This window comes from Anneissia japonica, unplaced genomic scaffold, assembly GCF_011630105.1.
Source record: "Anneissia japonica isolate Jap-2015-1 unplaced genomic scaffold, ASM1163010v1 scaffold2999_len715162_cov194, whole genome shotgun sequence".
Taxonomy (NCBI): domain Eukaryota; kingdom Metazoa; phylum Echinodermata; class Crinoidea; order Comatulida; family Comatulidae; genus Anneissia; species Anneissia japonica.
In genome coordinates this window covers 53489-67905 of record NW_022754077.1, presented here as the reverse complement: position 1 = coordinate 67905, position 14417 = coordinate 53489, and the positions used below count along the sequence as shown (strand labels likewise).

The window sequence follows — 14417 nt, the reverse complement described above, 5'->3', positions numbered from 1 at the left end:
GGCGTGTATTTCAATACTTGGAGTATGTATTATACTTTCTTGGACCGTGTGAGCTCGTTAAGGAAATATTGATAAATTTATATCGTGTACGGGAAACGAATGCAATACATTGGGAATTACCAATATGCAATAAAACTATTGTTTAAATCTTGTTGTTTAAAACTTTTTTTACCACCTATGAATCATTGGAAAATAACTTTATTATTGATCATTTGTATGAGAAATTCAATCTTTTTAAATATATGTTTGAGGGTTTTTCCAGATTTTATTAAGATGTGGCACTAAAAAAAGAAGTGGGTCTGATGAGATGGATGGATTTTATTGGATGTAAACACCAAGGATAACACACGAAAGTCTAAAGAAGACTTATTTCCAATGGGGTCGTCGTTCTGGTGGTGATTGGGCAGTACACCAGGAGACAATCCCCTACTCTTTTCTGAAGAGCGTACTAATTTCTTTAATGTGGACATGGGCCATAATGTCCTAAACATCTTATCCGAAAGATGGTGCTGTATCATAATTTGCATTTCAGCCCTCCGGCTGAAATACAAGGAAATTGAAATGGGGACCTAGAGATCTCCACGGTTCAGCGCACACACAGCACACAGTGGCTTCCACCAATTTAGCCGACTAAGCTAAGCTGCTCTCTAGAAATTTCTTTAATCCAACAAAAGATATTCAAGTTTTATTCTTAATTTTGAATCCTAATTTTTTCCAGATTCTCTCATAAATGAATTTGTAGTGTGTGTCCATGATGGAGACGTTGCAAGGGCTGGAGAAATTGCCCAACAATTAGCAGAAAATAAAGTTCCATTGGCTGTGAGCCAAGATGCAAACATGACAGATGTCTCCAAGAACGATAACCCAATTAAGTTAGTTTGTAAAAATATTTGCATAAATTTGTTTTATTTATTACGTAATCCAGCATCTCATTCAAGAGTACATATAGAGTACAACAGTCGTGTCGTCAGATCACCAGGTGGCGCCCTCTGGACATTGGCTACCGTTCAAGTACGCCTGAATGACTTCATAATCTTAATGGTTTAGAATAGGCTTTCTGGAATAGGCATTTTAAAACCTAATAATTTATCATCAAAATGTACTAAAAACACAAAAAGCTCGCATTATGTTATTTATCAAACACATATTTAATCACCAATTAACATTTTACGAAGAAAAATTAAGATAAAACTTCTTAATAATTACGTTAGAAATTGCGATTAATTGTTTGCCAGTGGAGAAAATGGCGTTTTTTGAACGCATTTTGTGTCGCCGGTAGTAACAGAGTAGTATCACATGGTATATGTGATGTAACACTTAGTACTCTATATGTGAAACAAAGCCTAGGATGGGAATTCTATTTCGGTTCTTCTTGAATTAGTCTCAGTATTTGCAACATTGACATCGCCGTTTCTCCTATTAGTGGTCCATCGTACTCTGACAGATGGGCCACACCAAATCCCCCCCCCCCAACCTCCACCATAATTGGTAGAAAAAAAAATAGGTAATGTCGCCTCTGGATGCCCAAAAATGGCATGCTCAGGCCATCTATCTCTTGTTAAGAAAATGTTCCAAATTAATTTTGTTCCACTGATAGACTTTACTTTAACTCCCTAACAGCTAACCCTGGGCCATGCTGCTTTCACCTCTGAAGAAGTGATGGGAGTTTTTTTTTTTTTTTTTATAAGGCGATACTTTTTTATACCTTGTTTAGTGAACCCGCAGCCTGCCAATAATAATGATTTCTAATAAAAATAAAATTTTATTTTTGGCCAATTAGCACACCTGCTGCCACGAAAAAATGGAAATTTTAGTTTCATTATGCTCACCGCTGCCTTGAAATCTCCAAAAATGAGATATTTCTTCCTAATCATATAAATTTAAGGCATTAAACATAAAATTACTACACTGTTTTACATTTTCCAATAAAATTTTATTTTAATTTCTCTTCCATCTGGATGTTTTTGGCAAAACTATTTGCTAAATAAGAAAACAAAATTTAATTTTTATTATATTTCCACCCTCCTCTAACGATCGTTAAAAAAATGTGTTTGTAAAACAAGGTATAGAAAAAGTCTCGCCTAATATCTCGTCATCATAAATATGTGGGATATGCTTTCTTATGCCCCCTGTGCACTTTTAATTATTAAATAAATATTGCGTGGGTTATTAATATAATTAGTTTGTATCATCATTTTTTTCTTAATAGTTTAAGAATTTCAGTTGAAGATCGTTACGACTCCTCAGCAAAAATAACATTGAGCGTGAAACCTTCAATAACATTCAAGACCCTCAAAGAGAAAGTAAGTTAAGAATTCATAGGTTTTGATACTTTTGGTTTCTGGTTTTAAAACCCTGATATTAATGAGTTGTACTTTCTGAAACGACAAGTAATCTGGGACTAGATGCCAAATATCTGTGATGGTGATATCACCAAGAATATGGATTGTGTCCTATTTAGATTTATGATTTGCATTTAACTTAATGTACTACAAAATAAAGTAATTTCATTAAGAAAAAAGTGTTCAACATAATTATCTCATACTCATTTTTATTTAATAGCTAATTTCTGTCTTTGGTCTTCATTTCAAATCAACATGAAGAAAATATGATTTTGTCAAAAATTTATTATCTTACTTTACCATGAAAGCAATTGGTTTAATAAATTTATTGTTAAATAAAATTTAAAAGCATTCTGTTCTGCCTGTTTTTACAGATGTATAAGCTTTATGGATTCCCACCGAAGGCTCAAAGATGGATTGTAGAAAAAAGAATTATGCGAGATCAGGAAACACTGAAGTCAGTGCATATTGACACGTCTGGGTTCATGGTGTACCTTTACTTAGTCAGTGCAAATACTGCTGCTGTTAAGAAAGATGAGGCAGAAAGGAAACCCAGTGAAAATCAAGGTTAGTTCCTGGGAATATGACACAATTTGCAGATATACTTTTTGATAAGTAAATAAAGTGTCATGTAACTTAGGAAAAAAATTATAAAAAAACATTTAATTTAAAAAAATTGACTTGTATATTTTAAAAAGATCTATAGGAAACCCCCCTTCCCATGAACTTGGTTACGGGCCTGCAGCAGTTTCTTATTTTCTTGAAATATTTTTGCTAGCCCAATAGTTTACTATGATGTCTTTTTTTACCTCATTTATAACTGTTTCCGGGACTTTAAACATCTGCAACCTTCACGCGCTTTTTAAAAACTGTTCTGTTCACAGAGGTTTATGTTGATCGCTTGCCGGATGACTTACCTTCACCGGGAGGTGCTGGCGTCCCTTACATGGGAGCTGCCGCTGCTGGTCCACCTCCAGCTAGACAATCAGGGCGACCACAGGCTAAAACACCACCAGTGAAGATGGAGGATGCCAGGAGGTTTGTTCACCAATACATGGACAATCCACTTCTAGTGTCATCTGCACCAAGTACAAAGAAGAAAACTGCACTTGAGGTGACTCTTTTATGTTTTTTTAAATATATCAAAAGGCAATACGTAAATCAGGGGTGGGCATAAAAATCGGTCGGAGGGCAAAGTAAATTTCTTATTTAACACCGAGGGCCGCACCCAAACTTTGGTCTTTCCAGTGCACTTCCAAAATTCTCCAAGCACTGCTTTTGCACCACTTTATTCCCAGTTGTTTATATTACTTTTTACATATGATACATACCGGGTCGTAAAAAACAAGGTGTTTTCTAGCCCATGTTAGTTGGAGGGCCACACACATAAGGTTTTTGATTCGTATTCGCAGGCCACAAAAAAAATCACTGGCGGGCCTCATGCGGCTCGGGGGCTGCACTTTGCCCTCCTGTGACGTCAATACTTCTATTAAAAACAGGAATTAAATTGTAGAAAAATTCTAAAGCCTGGTTTTGTTCAACAAAACATGTGACATGCCTAAATATGGTGAATATGGCATCACATTGTGACCATATATAGGCATATCATGACTATATATGGGCACATCATGACCATATATAGGCATATCATGACTGTATATGGGCATACAAAGTTTTTTGTCAAAACTTGATAGTCTGGACAGGGCTTTATGTAATTTTTTTTTGTTCAAGTGCCTTAGCGCAACACAAAAAATGTATTACAGTAGTGATCATAGTTAATCAACAGTTGGAAGTCAGTGTCGGTCGGATGGACATAATTATTTTTACTATAGGTATAGACCATTTTATCGGGTTTATTTTGAAACAGCGCTGCCAATATCTTGAAACTCATCGGGGCGACTTCCAGCAGCCTAGCCTAGCCTAAACAGCTAGCTAGTGTCAAATAGAGCACTGCGCGCACACTGGTAACTACATAGCATGAAGTGCGTAGGCCTCTGGAAGTCTCCCAGTGGTTGTTTGCCAGATTATCAAAAACTTTCATTTCAAGTTTCGCGAAAATGGTCTATAGGTTTTGTTTTTACCATTATTCACTCATGCATTATAGCTGGTGGCAAGAATCTGTGGTTAAGCTTCCAAATTTATAAATTTAAGCCTGAAAATTGCTATTATAATACATTATACAATTATAATATTTTTGTAAAAAAAAAACCCAATGCCTATAGTTTGAGGATTATTTGGGTCATTTAGGTTAAAGTAACACAAACATATTTTTTCCTAATATACATTTTTTAAAATTAATAATGAGAAAAGAATAATTTATGCAAGAGAGTATAATCAATATGCTGCAAAAAAATTAAAACTTTTACATATTGATTGATTATTAAAAATATCCTTCAGGTTGGTTGGAATTGTAATAGTTGTACAATGATCAATGCGCCACGCAGGCCTAGCTGTCACATGTGTACTTTGCCAAGACCCGATGATTATGTCCTACCACCGGTTGGTTCATATGTACTTGATCCTGTAGAGAAGAGACTAATTGATGAAGAGGAACAACACCAGGATGTCTTGAGACAAGTAAGTAACATGAATTCATCATCAGGTTATCGTTCCTTTCACGACTCTAAAAGATGTGAGGGAATTGGGTTAAGATGTCAGAGTTCTTCACTTCTGGACAAATGTTTATGTTGGTGATGATCTTGTGGAAAGGATCTGCAATTCTGGTGATAGTCTTGTGGCAGACATCTGCAACTTCTAACAATAGTTTTTGTGGCGGTATCAGTTATACTAAGGGTAGACGCCAACAAATTTTAACCACAGTTATCAGCTATTCTGGGTATATAGTGGCAGGTGCTAGTTACTTCTATCAGAATTTTTTGGCAACAGTCTGATTGAAGATGCTAGTCAATTTAAAGGCGGCTTAGAAATAAAAATGGCAGTTGAAGACTTCAGTCATTTGTAGTGAAAGAGTCTATGGCAAACATCAGGTAATTGTGGCACCGTCAGACCTAGATCTGGTATACCTGTTGACATGACATGTGTGCAGTGTGTGGTCCACCAAAATATATTAAAAATCCTGCGTGTGTGGCCCGCCTACCATCTTTGCCTAGAAAACGTCTGGTTCTCAAGAACCGACGCCGAATATATAAACCTTTGTAACGAAAATTAAATATCTTCAATAAAATTTGATGTTGATAACTTACTTGATTTGTTTTAATGAGCAATTAAATCTTTGAATAGAATGTTTGATATGTTTTTCTGGTTCAACAGTGATTTTAATCAATGAGTAAAACCGGGCACGCGATTCTATGGAGAACGTCATCAAGCGCTCACAGTGAGCTGAGTTGAATTTATTTGTCAACGGTCATATGACCGTCATGCGACGCAGCGATTACCCCGCTTTATAGTGAAATTTTAGTTTACAGTTAATGGTGTGGCAAAGGTCACGAATGGTTTCAATAAATAATAATAATAATAATAATAATAAAAATAATAATAATGGTAATATATTTGTGTTATAGCGCCCTATAAACATATCTCAGAGCACTGTTTTACAGTGAATAATGACGAATAAAATAGGTCTACACATCACCCCAAATCTAACGAATAGATCCTAATGCTAACCAAAGGACCAAAAATTAAAAATAGACTCGAGCAGAGGAATAAGAATACATGTTGTAAATTGTGGAAACTTGCAGTCGTACCTCCTCCCCAGATCCTTAACATGCACTACCATACAACACTCTTTTGAACTTGCTATGTCCATATAGATAGCCTAGCAAGATCACACAAGTATGAAAATAAACTGGATTTTTAATTAAATTAACACTCACAATTTATTTACATGCCCTTACTACCTATTTGGAGATTTTTTTAATACATCACATCATACAAACACGATCTTGCACATCAGACTAAAGGCTTGTTTATTTTCTAATTCTTTAGGCACCTGGTGATCTTCATGGGCCTGGGTTATTGAGAACACAGAGGGGAGGAGGAGACGGACTGAAGTTAGCATCTGATCCACCATCCATGCTATCGTCAATGCAAGTCAATAGCTTTGATTGATACATTCTGAAAAGCCGACTCAAAGAGACATTAAACAGAAAGCCTAGAAAGAGGAGAAAAAAATGTATATAAATAGATCGCATAGAAAAAATAATTCAAATATGAGGGCGGTTATAATTCTTACATTTGGACAAAAAAGGTTGAAAGGTTAAAGAAAAAAAGAAATGACTTAATGAAGGTTAAAATGCTAATTAATCATGATCTCATTGTCTTCATTTGGATTTTTTCTTTGGTTATTCAACATAATAAGTGCATTTATTAATAAATAAATAATAATTAGCAAATTAACATTATTTAAGGTCAGCCGTGACGTATTTAAAGTGGGTGACAAAATGGAATGTAATAAAATAAAATGTAAAAACTCTCACAGGAAACCTTTTAAATTTCAATATTATATATACATTGTTTTATTGCTGTCTTGTATATTAGCAGACTCTAATAGTATGGATAATATATGTTAGTGCTTGCGGTACAGCACATAAATATATTTACGTGGTATACCGCAAGCATTGATATATATTATTACTTCACCATGCCAACCTTCATATATAATATTCTGCATAGTAGCATAAAAATATAATAATGATAGGTTTGTATTTATATAGTGCAATTAATATGTTGTAGCTTCTATGCACTTTACATATGGAATATAATTGTATATGCTCAATAATTAATGGGAGCTAATCAATCAATCAATCATTCTATTTATATGGCGCCATTACAAAAGTTGTTGCTCGTGGTTGCTAAAATAGCCTAATACCTGTACTGTATAAACCTGGACCACTAGAGTGAAGAGCACTAGCACTAATTTTAACTAGCCTAAAATGTCATAACAAGAAAAACAAATAATTAAATATTTAAAGTATACACATTTTTCATAGTACCCGAGTTAAGTAGGGAATTTGGACCGGGCTCCTCTTCAGCAGAGACAATCCCCCAACTTTTTTCCGGAGAGTTTACTGCTGTTTTTAACATGCACATTGGACCAATGACCTTTCCGAATATTAGTGTGTTGTCCTATATTTTGCAGGAAAGCAACGGGATGGAATAGAACCGGGTACACAAAGATTACATAATTTAGTTGTACAAAATGTTGTTAGAAAATAGAATTACCGGTATATGCATAAATGCATGCATGTAGCATTGCACAAAATTCTTAGCATTTGGTTATTATATCCGATATGCTAGGCTACCTTTTTTTGAGGTGAGAAAAGCCAAAATGCTCCTTAGGTTTTGCCAGGTCAGCAGTTTATGTTCCTATATGCCGTACTGAAAAGCACTGTAAGCATTTCCAATACTTTGGGATTAATAGTATACTTAAATTTTGGCTGTATTGCATTGTATTTTGTTTATATTTCCGTAATAAATATACCTGAAATAATAAAGTTTTGAAGTTTTCATTGCTGTTGTATTATAGTTATCATTTTTGTTGATGACAGGCCAACTATATTTGAAATAATTTTAATGAAATAATTTGGTTTACATCATTCTCAAATTAGCACAAAAATGTGTGTGGGGTAGCTTTTTATTAACTCATTCAGATACAGTACAGGAAAAATACAGTGGGTGAGAAGAGTGAATAATTACAGGCAAATATAATTATTTTTTCAGTTGAAATCTGCAAAACCCAGTTGAAATCTGCAAAACCCTAATAAGGAAAAAGTTACAAAAAGAAAGTAACAAAATACGAAAATATAAATATTTTATGAATGATATCTGTTTATACTTGCAATTATAATTTATTATAATTTATTATACTTGCAATTATAATTATAATTTATATTTTTAAATTGATTCAATCTTTATAACTCACAATTTAAAAAAAAAGAAAGATAGAATAGATATTAAATAATTAATTCTTTGAAAATAGATAGAGGAAGAGGAAAGACAGCTGGCAGTTCTTAACTTTGAACGACTTCAAGAATATGACCAAATGGACTTGATCCCGAACAGCGAGCCATTTACATGCTTGATATGTTACGATGACTATGGTGCTGAAGAAGGTGTGACTCTGAGGGAGTGTCTTCATTCATTCTGCAGGTAAGGATGCCTTTTATATTTTTTAAGGACTAAATTAATTGAAAAATAATACTACACAGTAATATAAAATATAATAAATAAATGGTGAATTTTTAATTCAAGTGATTTAAATCATTTAAACAGAAAAGGTATATCAGACTTCTAAGCGCTTTATACAATGGGATTCATTGTTCAAAGCATTTAAAAAATGTCAAATGCAGAATACCAGGACAACATTACTGCAATATAATGGAATCTACTTGAATAAAATCTATTATAAAAAATAATAAGGCCAAAAAATACCTGTAAATTTACAATGAAAAATACTGAAACAGTCGGCCACAAGTTATCTAAAATTACTACCGTGGTCGTTCACTCTTTCATGCTCTATTTGCTTTAGAGGACAACTTCTTGTTACTCTCTTTTCTCCAACATCTTGTAGGGAGTGTCTGACAGGGCACATTTCTACAAATGAAGAGCCAGAGATAAGATGTCCATACATGGATGAAAACTTTGCTTGTGATGCTTTGATCCAGGACCGTGAAATTCGAGCAGTAAGCAGTAGTAGCAGTAGCCTATGCAACACGTTGATCATTTTTCAAACTAAACAGGCAGCCTTGTCTGCTGGGCAGGGAAGGGGATGGGTGCATGTAGGTCCCTTGTACAGGAGTCTAGGAAACTCTACTACCACTGGTGGGGGATAAAGCTATAAAAAAATATCACACAATGGGAGCTGAACATTGATGGTTGTTGGACTAAAATATGAATTTGTGTGACTGAAGTTCCAAACCATTAAATCTCTTCTTCTTGACGTCCACTAGATGTTTTACACTAGCACCATGACCAAAGGCCGTCCCTTGGTTCGAACATTTTGTCAAATTTGTTGGAACCCAAATTTCTAAATCCACCACTGCTTTGGGCCCAGATTTTCTTTAATATTTTTGTATTTTTACAATACCATGATATTTTGTTAAACTCAAAGACATTTGAAGTAGTTGTTGTTTTATTATCACTGTTTTCATCTGAATAAATGCCCTGGGGCATTTATTGTTGAGTAGAGTTTTTGAGGGGACTTATTAATCCCACCAAGGTTAGAAAAAATGGAATTCTACTGGAGTAGAATATTGAGAATGTTGAGAATGATGTTGCTTCCATTAGTTTTGCTAACAGTCATTTAGGGGGCGTTTGTTGGCTCTGGAGGGTGATTTATTTAATGTGGGGCGTTTATTGGAATAAATACGGTATGTTATTTAATAATAATTTTTTTTCTAAATCATTTCATCATCATCCATCTCTTTGTTTTCATCATCAGCTTGTTGATGACGAGCAATACCAGAAACATCTCCAGCGTTGCCTGTCAACTGCAGAGACCCAAGCTGCTAACAGTTTTCACTGCAAGACAGTGAACTGTCATGGTTGGTGCATCTATGAGGATGATGTTAACTTTTTCCCATGTCCGATTTGTAAGAAGAAGAACTGTTTGACTTGCAAGGCCATCCATGAGGGTATGAACTGCAAAGAGTATCAGGACTCTTTGAGGGCTGATGCTGCTAATGACCAAGCTGCAAGACAGACTCAGATGATGCTGGACGTGAGTTTGTGAATGTATTCTCCACACTTAATGATCTCTTTTATTTTCTGCTGGCACATTTATGAAACAGCCTTCCTATGACTGTGAAAGAGCTAGTGTCTGTCATCCGTTAAGAGCTGTCTTATCTCTTTCTATCGCTAAAGATTCATTAGATTCAGGGTGCGTATATTTCTTGTAATGTAATTTTGTTATATTGTACATATTTTATCTTCTATATTTTATAGGAACTTGTTAGGAAGGGAGATGCTATGCACTGTCCAAAATGCAAGATCATTGTACAAAAGAAGGACGGCTGTGATTGGGTGAGGTGTACTATGTGTAAGACAGAGATATGCTGGGTCACGAAAGGGCCTAGATGGGGTCCAAATGTAAGTTGAAGTTGTTTTAATTTTTTTTTTATACATCATTCGATATTTTTATCATTCAAAATTTTTTAGATTAAAGACATACAGTCTGTGCCAAATTCTGGAAAATCTTGCATATTTAAGTGAATCATCAAATGATGTATAAGTGTCCATTTACACAAATTAGAATAGTCCATTTTTTACTACAGTAATTCAAATTTTTACCTCAAAAAACCTGTTAATTGTTTATCAGCCAAATACAGGGTCTGTGAAAAAAATACATCAACACAGTATTATTTTTGCATCTGTTACTTTACTTGGGTCAGCATCACTGCCTTGGTGATGCAGGGTAATAGTCTGAGGCCAAAGGTGGAAACTGCTGGTGTGGAGTGTCTGCATACATGGCTATCATAGAGAATGATTGACGCAACACCCAAGTACGGCTCATGTAGTAACTGTTTATCAATCTCAGCTTAGCTAATGCCTTAAGTCAAAAAAGTTAAGATGTCCCTAAGCAAATATCCTTAAGCTGATTTATTAAACTATTTTAGGAAAATCTTAGCTTAAAAATCGTCTTAGCTGGCGCATGCGTACAATCGACTTTTAAATATTAAGCAATTTTTAAGCTAAGCAATATTGATAAATTTGACTTAAGCAAAAAAATGGACCTAAGAATTCAAGCTTATTTCTAGTTTGATAAATCTGGACCCTGGTTCTTATGGTAATAATGATAATTTGTAGTTATTAATTATGGAATAAATATGATATTTTTTACATTTTTTCTGCTGTTTTGTTTTTTCAAATAATTATGATTAAAGTTCTTGAATTCTTTATGTTTAGGGGAAAGGTGACAGAAGCGGTGGTTGTCATTGCCGAGAAAATGGACAGCTTTGTCGTCCTAATTGCCAGAATTGTCACTAACCGCACATTCAAGAACAACCTTAGTAAAACTTTGTTAAAATGACAAGTTTAATTTGGTTAATAGTAATATTAACTTTCAGTACACCATTATTGGTTCTAACAAGTTCTCGTAGTCTCGAACGCTCCGATGAGGGCAGTATAATAGAGGCAGTAGAGTATATTGGCCCTAACGGCCGCCCATACAAGAAAGATCTATTAATCAAGCAGCCGAGTGTTTCTAGAGCTCCTCATCGGAGCTGAAAAGTTATCTGAAACTTTTAATGTCATTATCTAACCATCATCAGGAGATTTACTGGATGTTAATAATATTATCAGCTGTTTACCTTCAAATATTTTAATTTGGTTAATTGTTAAAAGCTAAAGAATATTTAAACAAAATTTCTATTATAACTTTAATTATAAGTTTGTTTTTAGGCTCTTATAAGTACACCTGTACAGTACTTAAAATAAGTTATTATTGAAAGAAAATAAGATGATGTCGAATATTTTAGGCTCATGACCATGCTTTGAGCTTCCAGAAAAATTGTTACACTAGTTTTTTTTTTCATTGGGGCAGCTGGGGGTTGGGGTTGAAGGGGGATGCAGTCTTTTTGGGGGGAAATGCCTCTCCCGCGCCTGCCAGTAGATACGCCAATGTGGGCAACGTGATTTATTTATGCCTTTTTATGTATATAGGTGGCCTTAATGTATGGTTATGTTGTGAATGATTTGGAATTAAGGAATCTTTATTGTCGACAATACAACATGATAGAATCAAAATTTGGATCCAGGAGCTTATATAGGTACAATTGGTTAAATCAAAGAGTATAAATAGAACAAGAGAGCCAACAACGCTCATTGGGAGCGTAAAAAAACGATACGCTCTACGCAGCTAGTGTAAGACGCCAACTAACGCTTGTATATGTTTTATTACCCAGTACTGCACCTGTCTCTTATACACATCTAGATGTGTATAAGTACCCAGTACTGCACCGCGCACTGTAGGTTTGTCTGTTTATCTGTTCTCCACAAGATACTGTGCTTTTGTTTTCTGCTTACTGAGTTTATAGCGGGCGTACTTCTACCGCGCTACGCAGCGCTGCACTGGGTAATAAAAAGAATATACAACCGTTAGTTGGCGTCCTACACAGGCATGACGTTTTTACGAACGGGACTTTGCTCTCTTGTTCTATTTATACTCTTTGGTTAAATATACAAAAGATAAAAGTAAAAAATGTCTGTTATGTTACAAACATTAAACATACAATATATAAAAAACAAACAAAACAAAAAGAGCATGTAAAAATAAAGATACAGCGTATAGGAGTACCCGTAAATAAAATTGCGAGAAAGAAATTGTTGGAATGAAATTATAGCTAATAAATTATTCATGATTTTCACAAATCTAAAGATTTACTGTCGTACACAGTGGTGTAACACCAGTGTTCTCTCGGTTGCACATTTCTTAGGCTTCCAGTCCAAAAGGAGGCCTCAGAGAGCCCCTCTACCCAGCACTCTACTTTACACAACTTACTTGTCCCAGCCCCTGTGTGCAAGATGGTAGTGTAGGAAGACACTAAAATCTAAGTAAATGTACAATATTAATTGCCAATTTTAATTCACAATTTTTAAAGTAACTGAAATCTGATGGCTTCATGACAGTTATACTTCAATACAGCCTACCAAAGATTCCTCGGCAGAACCACACTGCAAAGTGATTGGACCTAAACGATAAAGAATATACAAACTAACTTACCGTACGACATTTTTGATTGCATAAGCCTACAGTTGTTGATTTATTACGCCAATCAGTGACATTTAACTATTAGTTTTTGCTATTACTGTAGGCTTAATGCTGGTTTATTGAGAAAAACAATCAAGTTTGCTTTAAGCATATTAGACGACCCTAAGAAATGATTGATACACAAATCAAGTCTTTCTTTTGATAAGTAGACATAAAATAAAAATATAAACGTGGGTGTATGTTTTGGTGTTCAATTTTTGTGTTGTGTTAAAAACGATTGAGATATTGTTTATATGCTTTTATCGGCAGAGCTTCAACTTGGCTTCGATTTATAGGTTACACCAAAATATTATTAATCATGTAACCTATACGTATAATGGCGATGCACGGTAACGAGAAAGTAGGCCCCTAAGCATGCATGTTTTAATTTATGGGTCGGAATATATAAATTTCATTTTATTGTTGAATAGTCAAATCCAATTGCATGTTAACAGTATACCACCACGTAGATAGTTCTGAAAGATCTGTTATTTCTGTTGGGAATGTCTCGACGTTTCGATTAAGTTGCTTCAATCGTCATGAGGAGAATAATATCTGCAGAGAGTCTTGCAAATGCCACTGCCAAGTTTCCCCACGGGAGAAGCTCACCCAGGGCAGTGGATCTCTTGTAGTCCTAGGACACAACACCACGATTGAATCAATGTTGAATAAATAACAGAAACGCTATAATATAAGTTTTCCTTTTAATGAATTAATTTATTTATTTCGATTTATTTTGACCTTTATAATAGATAAGCATACATTCAGAATAATATTGTACTTGATAATTTTATAAATAATAAATTTTAAAAAGGTGCGTGATTGTTATAATGAATTTATGTCGCATGCGTTCTTCTTTGTCAAGAAATGTCTTTGGCAATGTATGAATACAATAATTACGACAAACCAATTATACATGAACATTAGATGCGCAACCATAAATGATGGATTAGAAGTTAGATCACAAAATATATCCCTACGAATTGAGACTGTTCATGTTTCGTTTGTATTGCATACAATAAAAACGAATATTTTAACAATTGTTATTAATTATTTATAAAAAAACATTTGATTTGGTGGGTAATTTTTCATTTTACATCTAAAATCATCACATATACGCCCTAGCCCCTTAAGATGACTGTAGGAATACACTAAAGCATTAACAAAATACACAATAATTCAAGGGTTTAACTCGCATGTTAAGGTAACTGAAATTTTATCGGTCCAATGACAACTTCAATACCAAAAGTTTTCCACAAAATTATTTCTTTAACCTCATACCAATTGTGTACTGTATAGGCCCTGTCTCTTATACACATCTAGATGTGTATAAGAGACAGCGAACGCTCCGATGAGGGCAGTATAATAGA

General features: G+C 34.5%; 1 protein-coding gene across 5 annotated transcripts in view; it reads left to right on the top strand.

The window, feature by feature from the left end:
* The window catches only part of LOC117123039 (ranBP-type and C3HC4-type zinc finger-containing protein 1-like), a 17838-nt gene extending 5756 nt beyond the window's left edge, over positions 1–12082 (top strand). For all 5 annotated transcript variants that reach the window (XM_033268855.1, XM_033268854.1, XM_033268856.1 and 2 more), the window contains 10 exons: positions 719–872; positions 2210–2303; positions 2717–2909; positions 3227–3456; positions 4740–4919; positions 8281–8450; positions 8872–8983; positions 9742–10020; positions 10245–10388; positions 11205–12082. In XM_033268855.1, the coding sequence (XP_033124746.1) occupies positions 719–872; positions 2210–2303; positions 2717–2909; positions 3227–3456; positions 4740–4919; positions 8281–8450; positions 8872–8983; positions 9742–10020; positions 10245–10388; positions 11205–11285 (1637 nt within the window). In that variant the 3' untranslated portion in view covers positions 11286–12082. The remainder of the gene's footprint in view (positions 1–718; positions 873–2209; positions 2304–2716; positions 2910–3226; positions 3457–4739; positions 4920–8280; positions 8451–8871; positions 8984–9741; positions 10021–10244; positions 10389–11204) is intronic.
* Positions 12083–14417: the final 2335 nt, after the last annotated feature.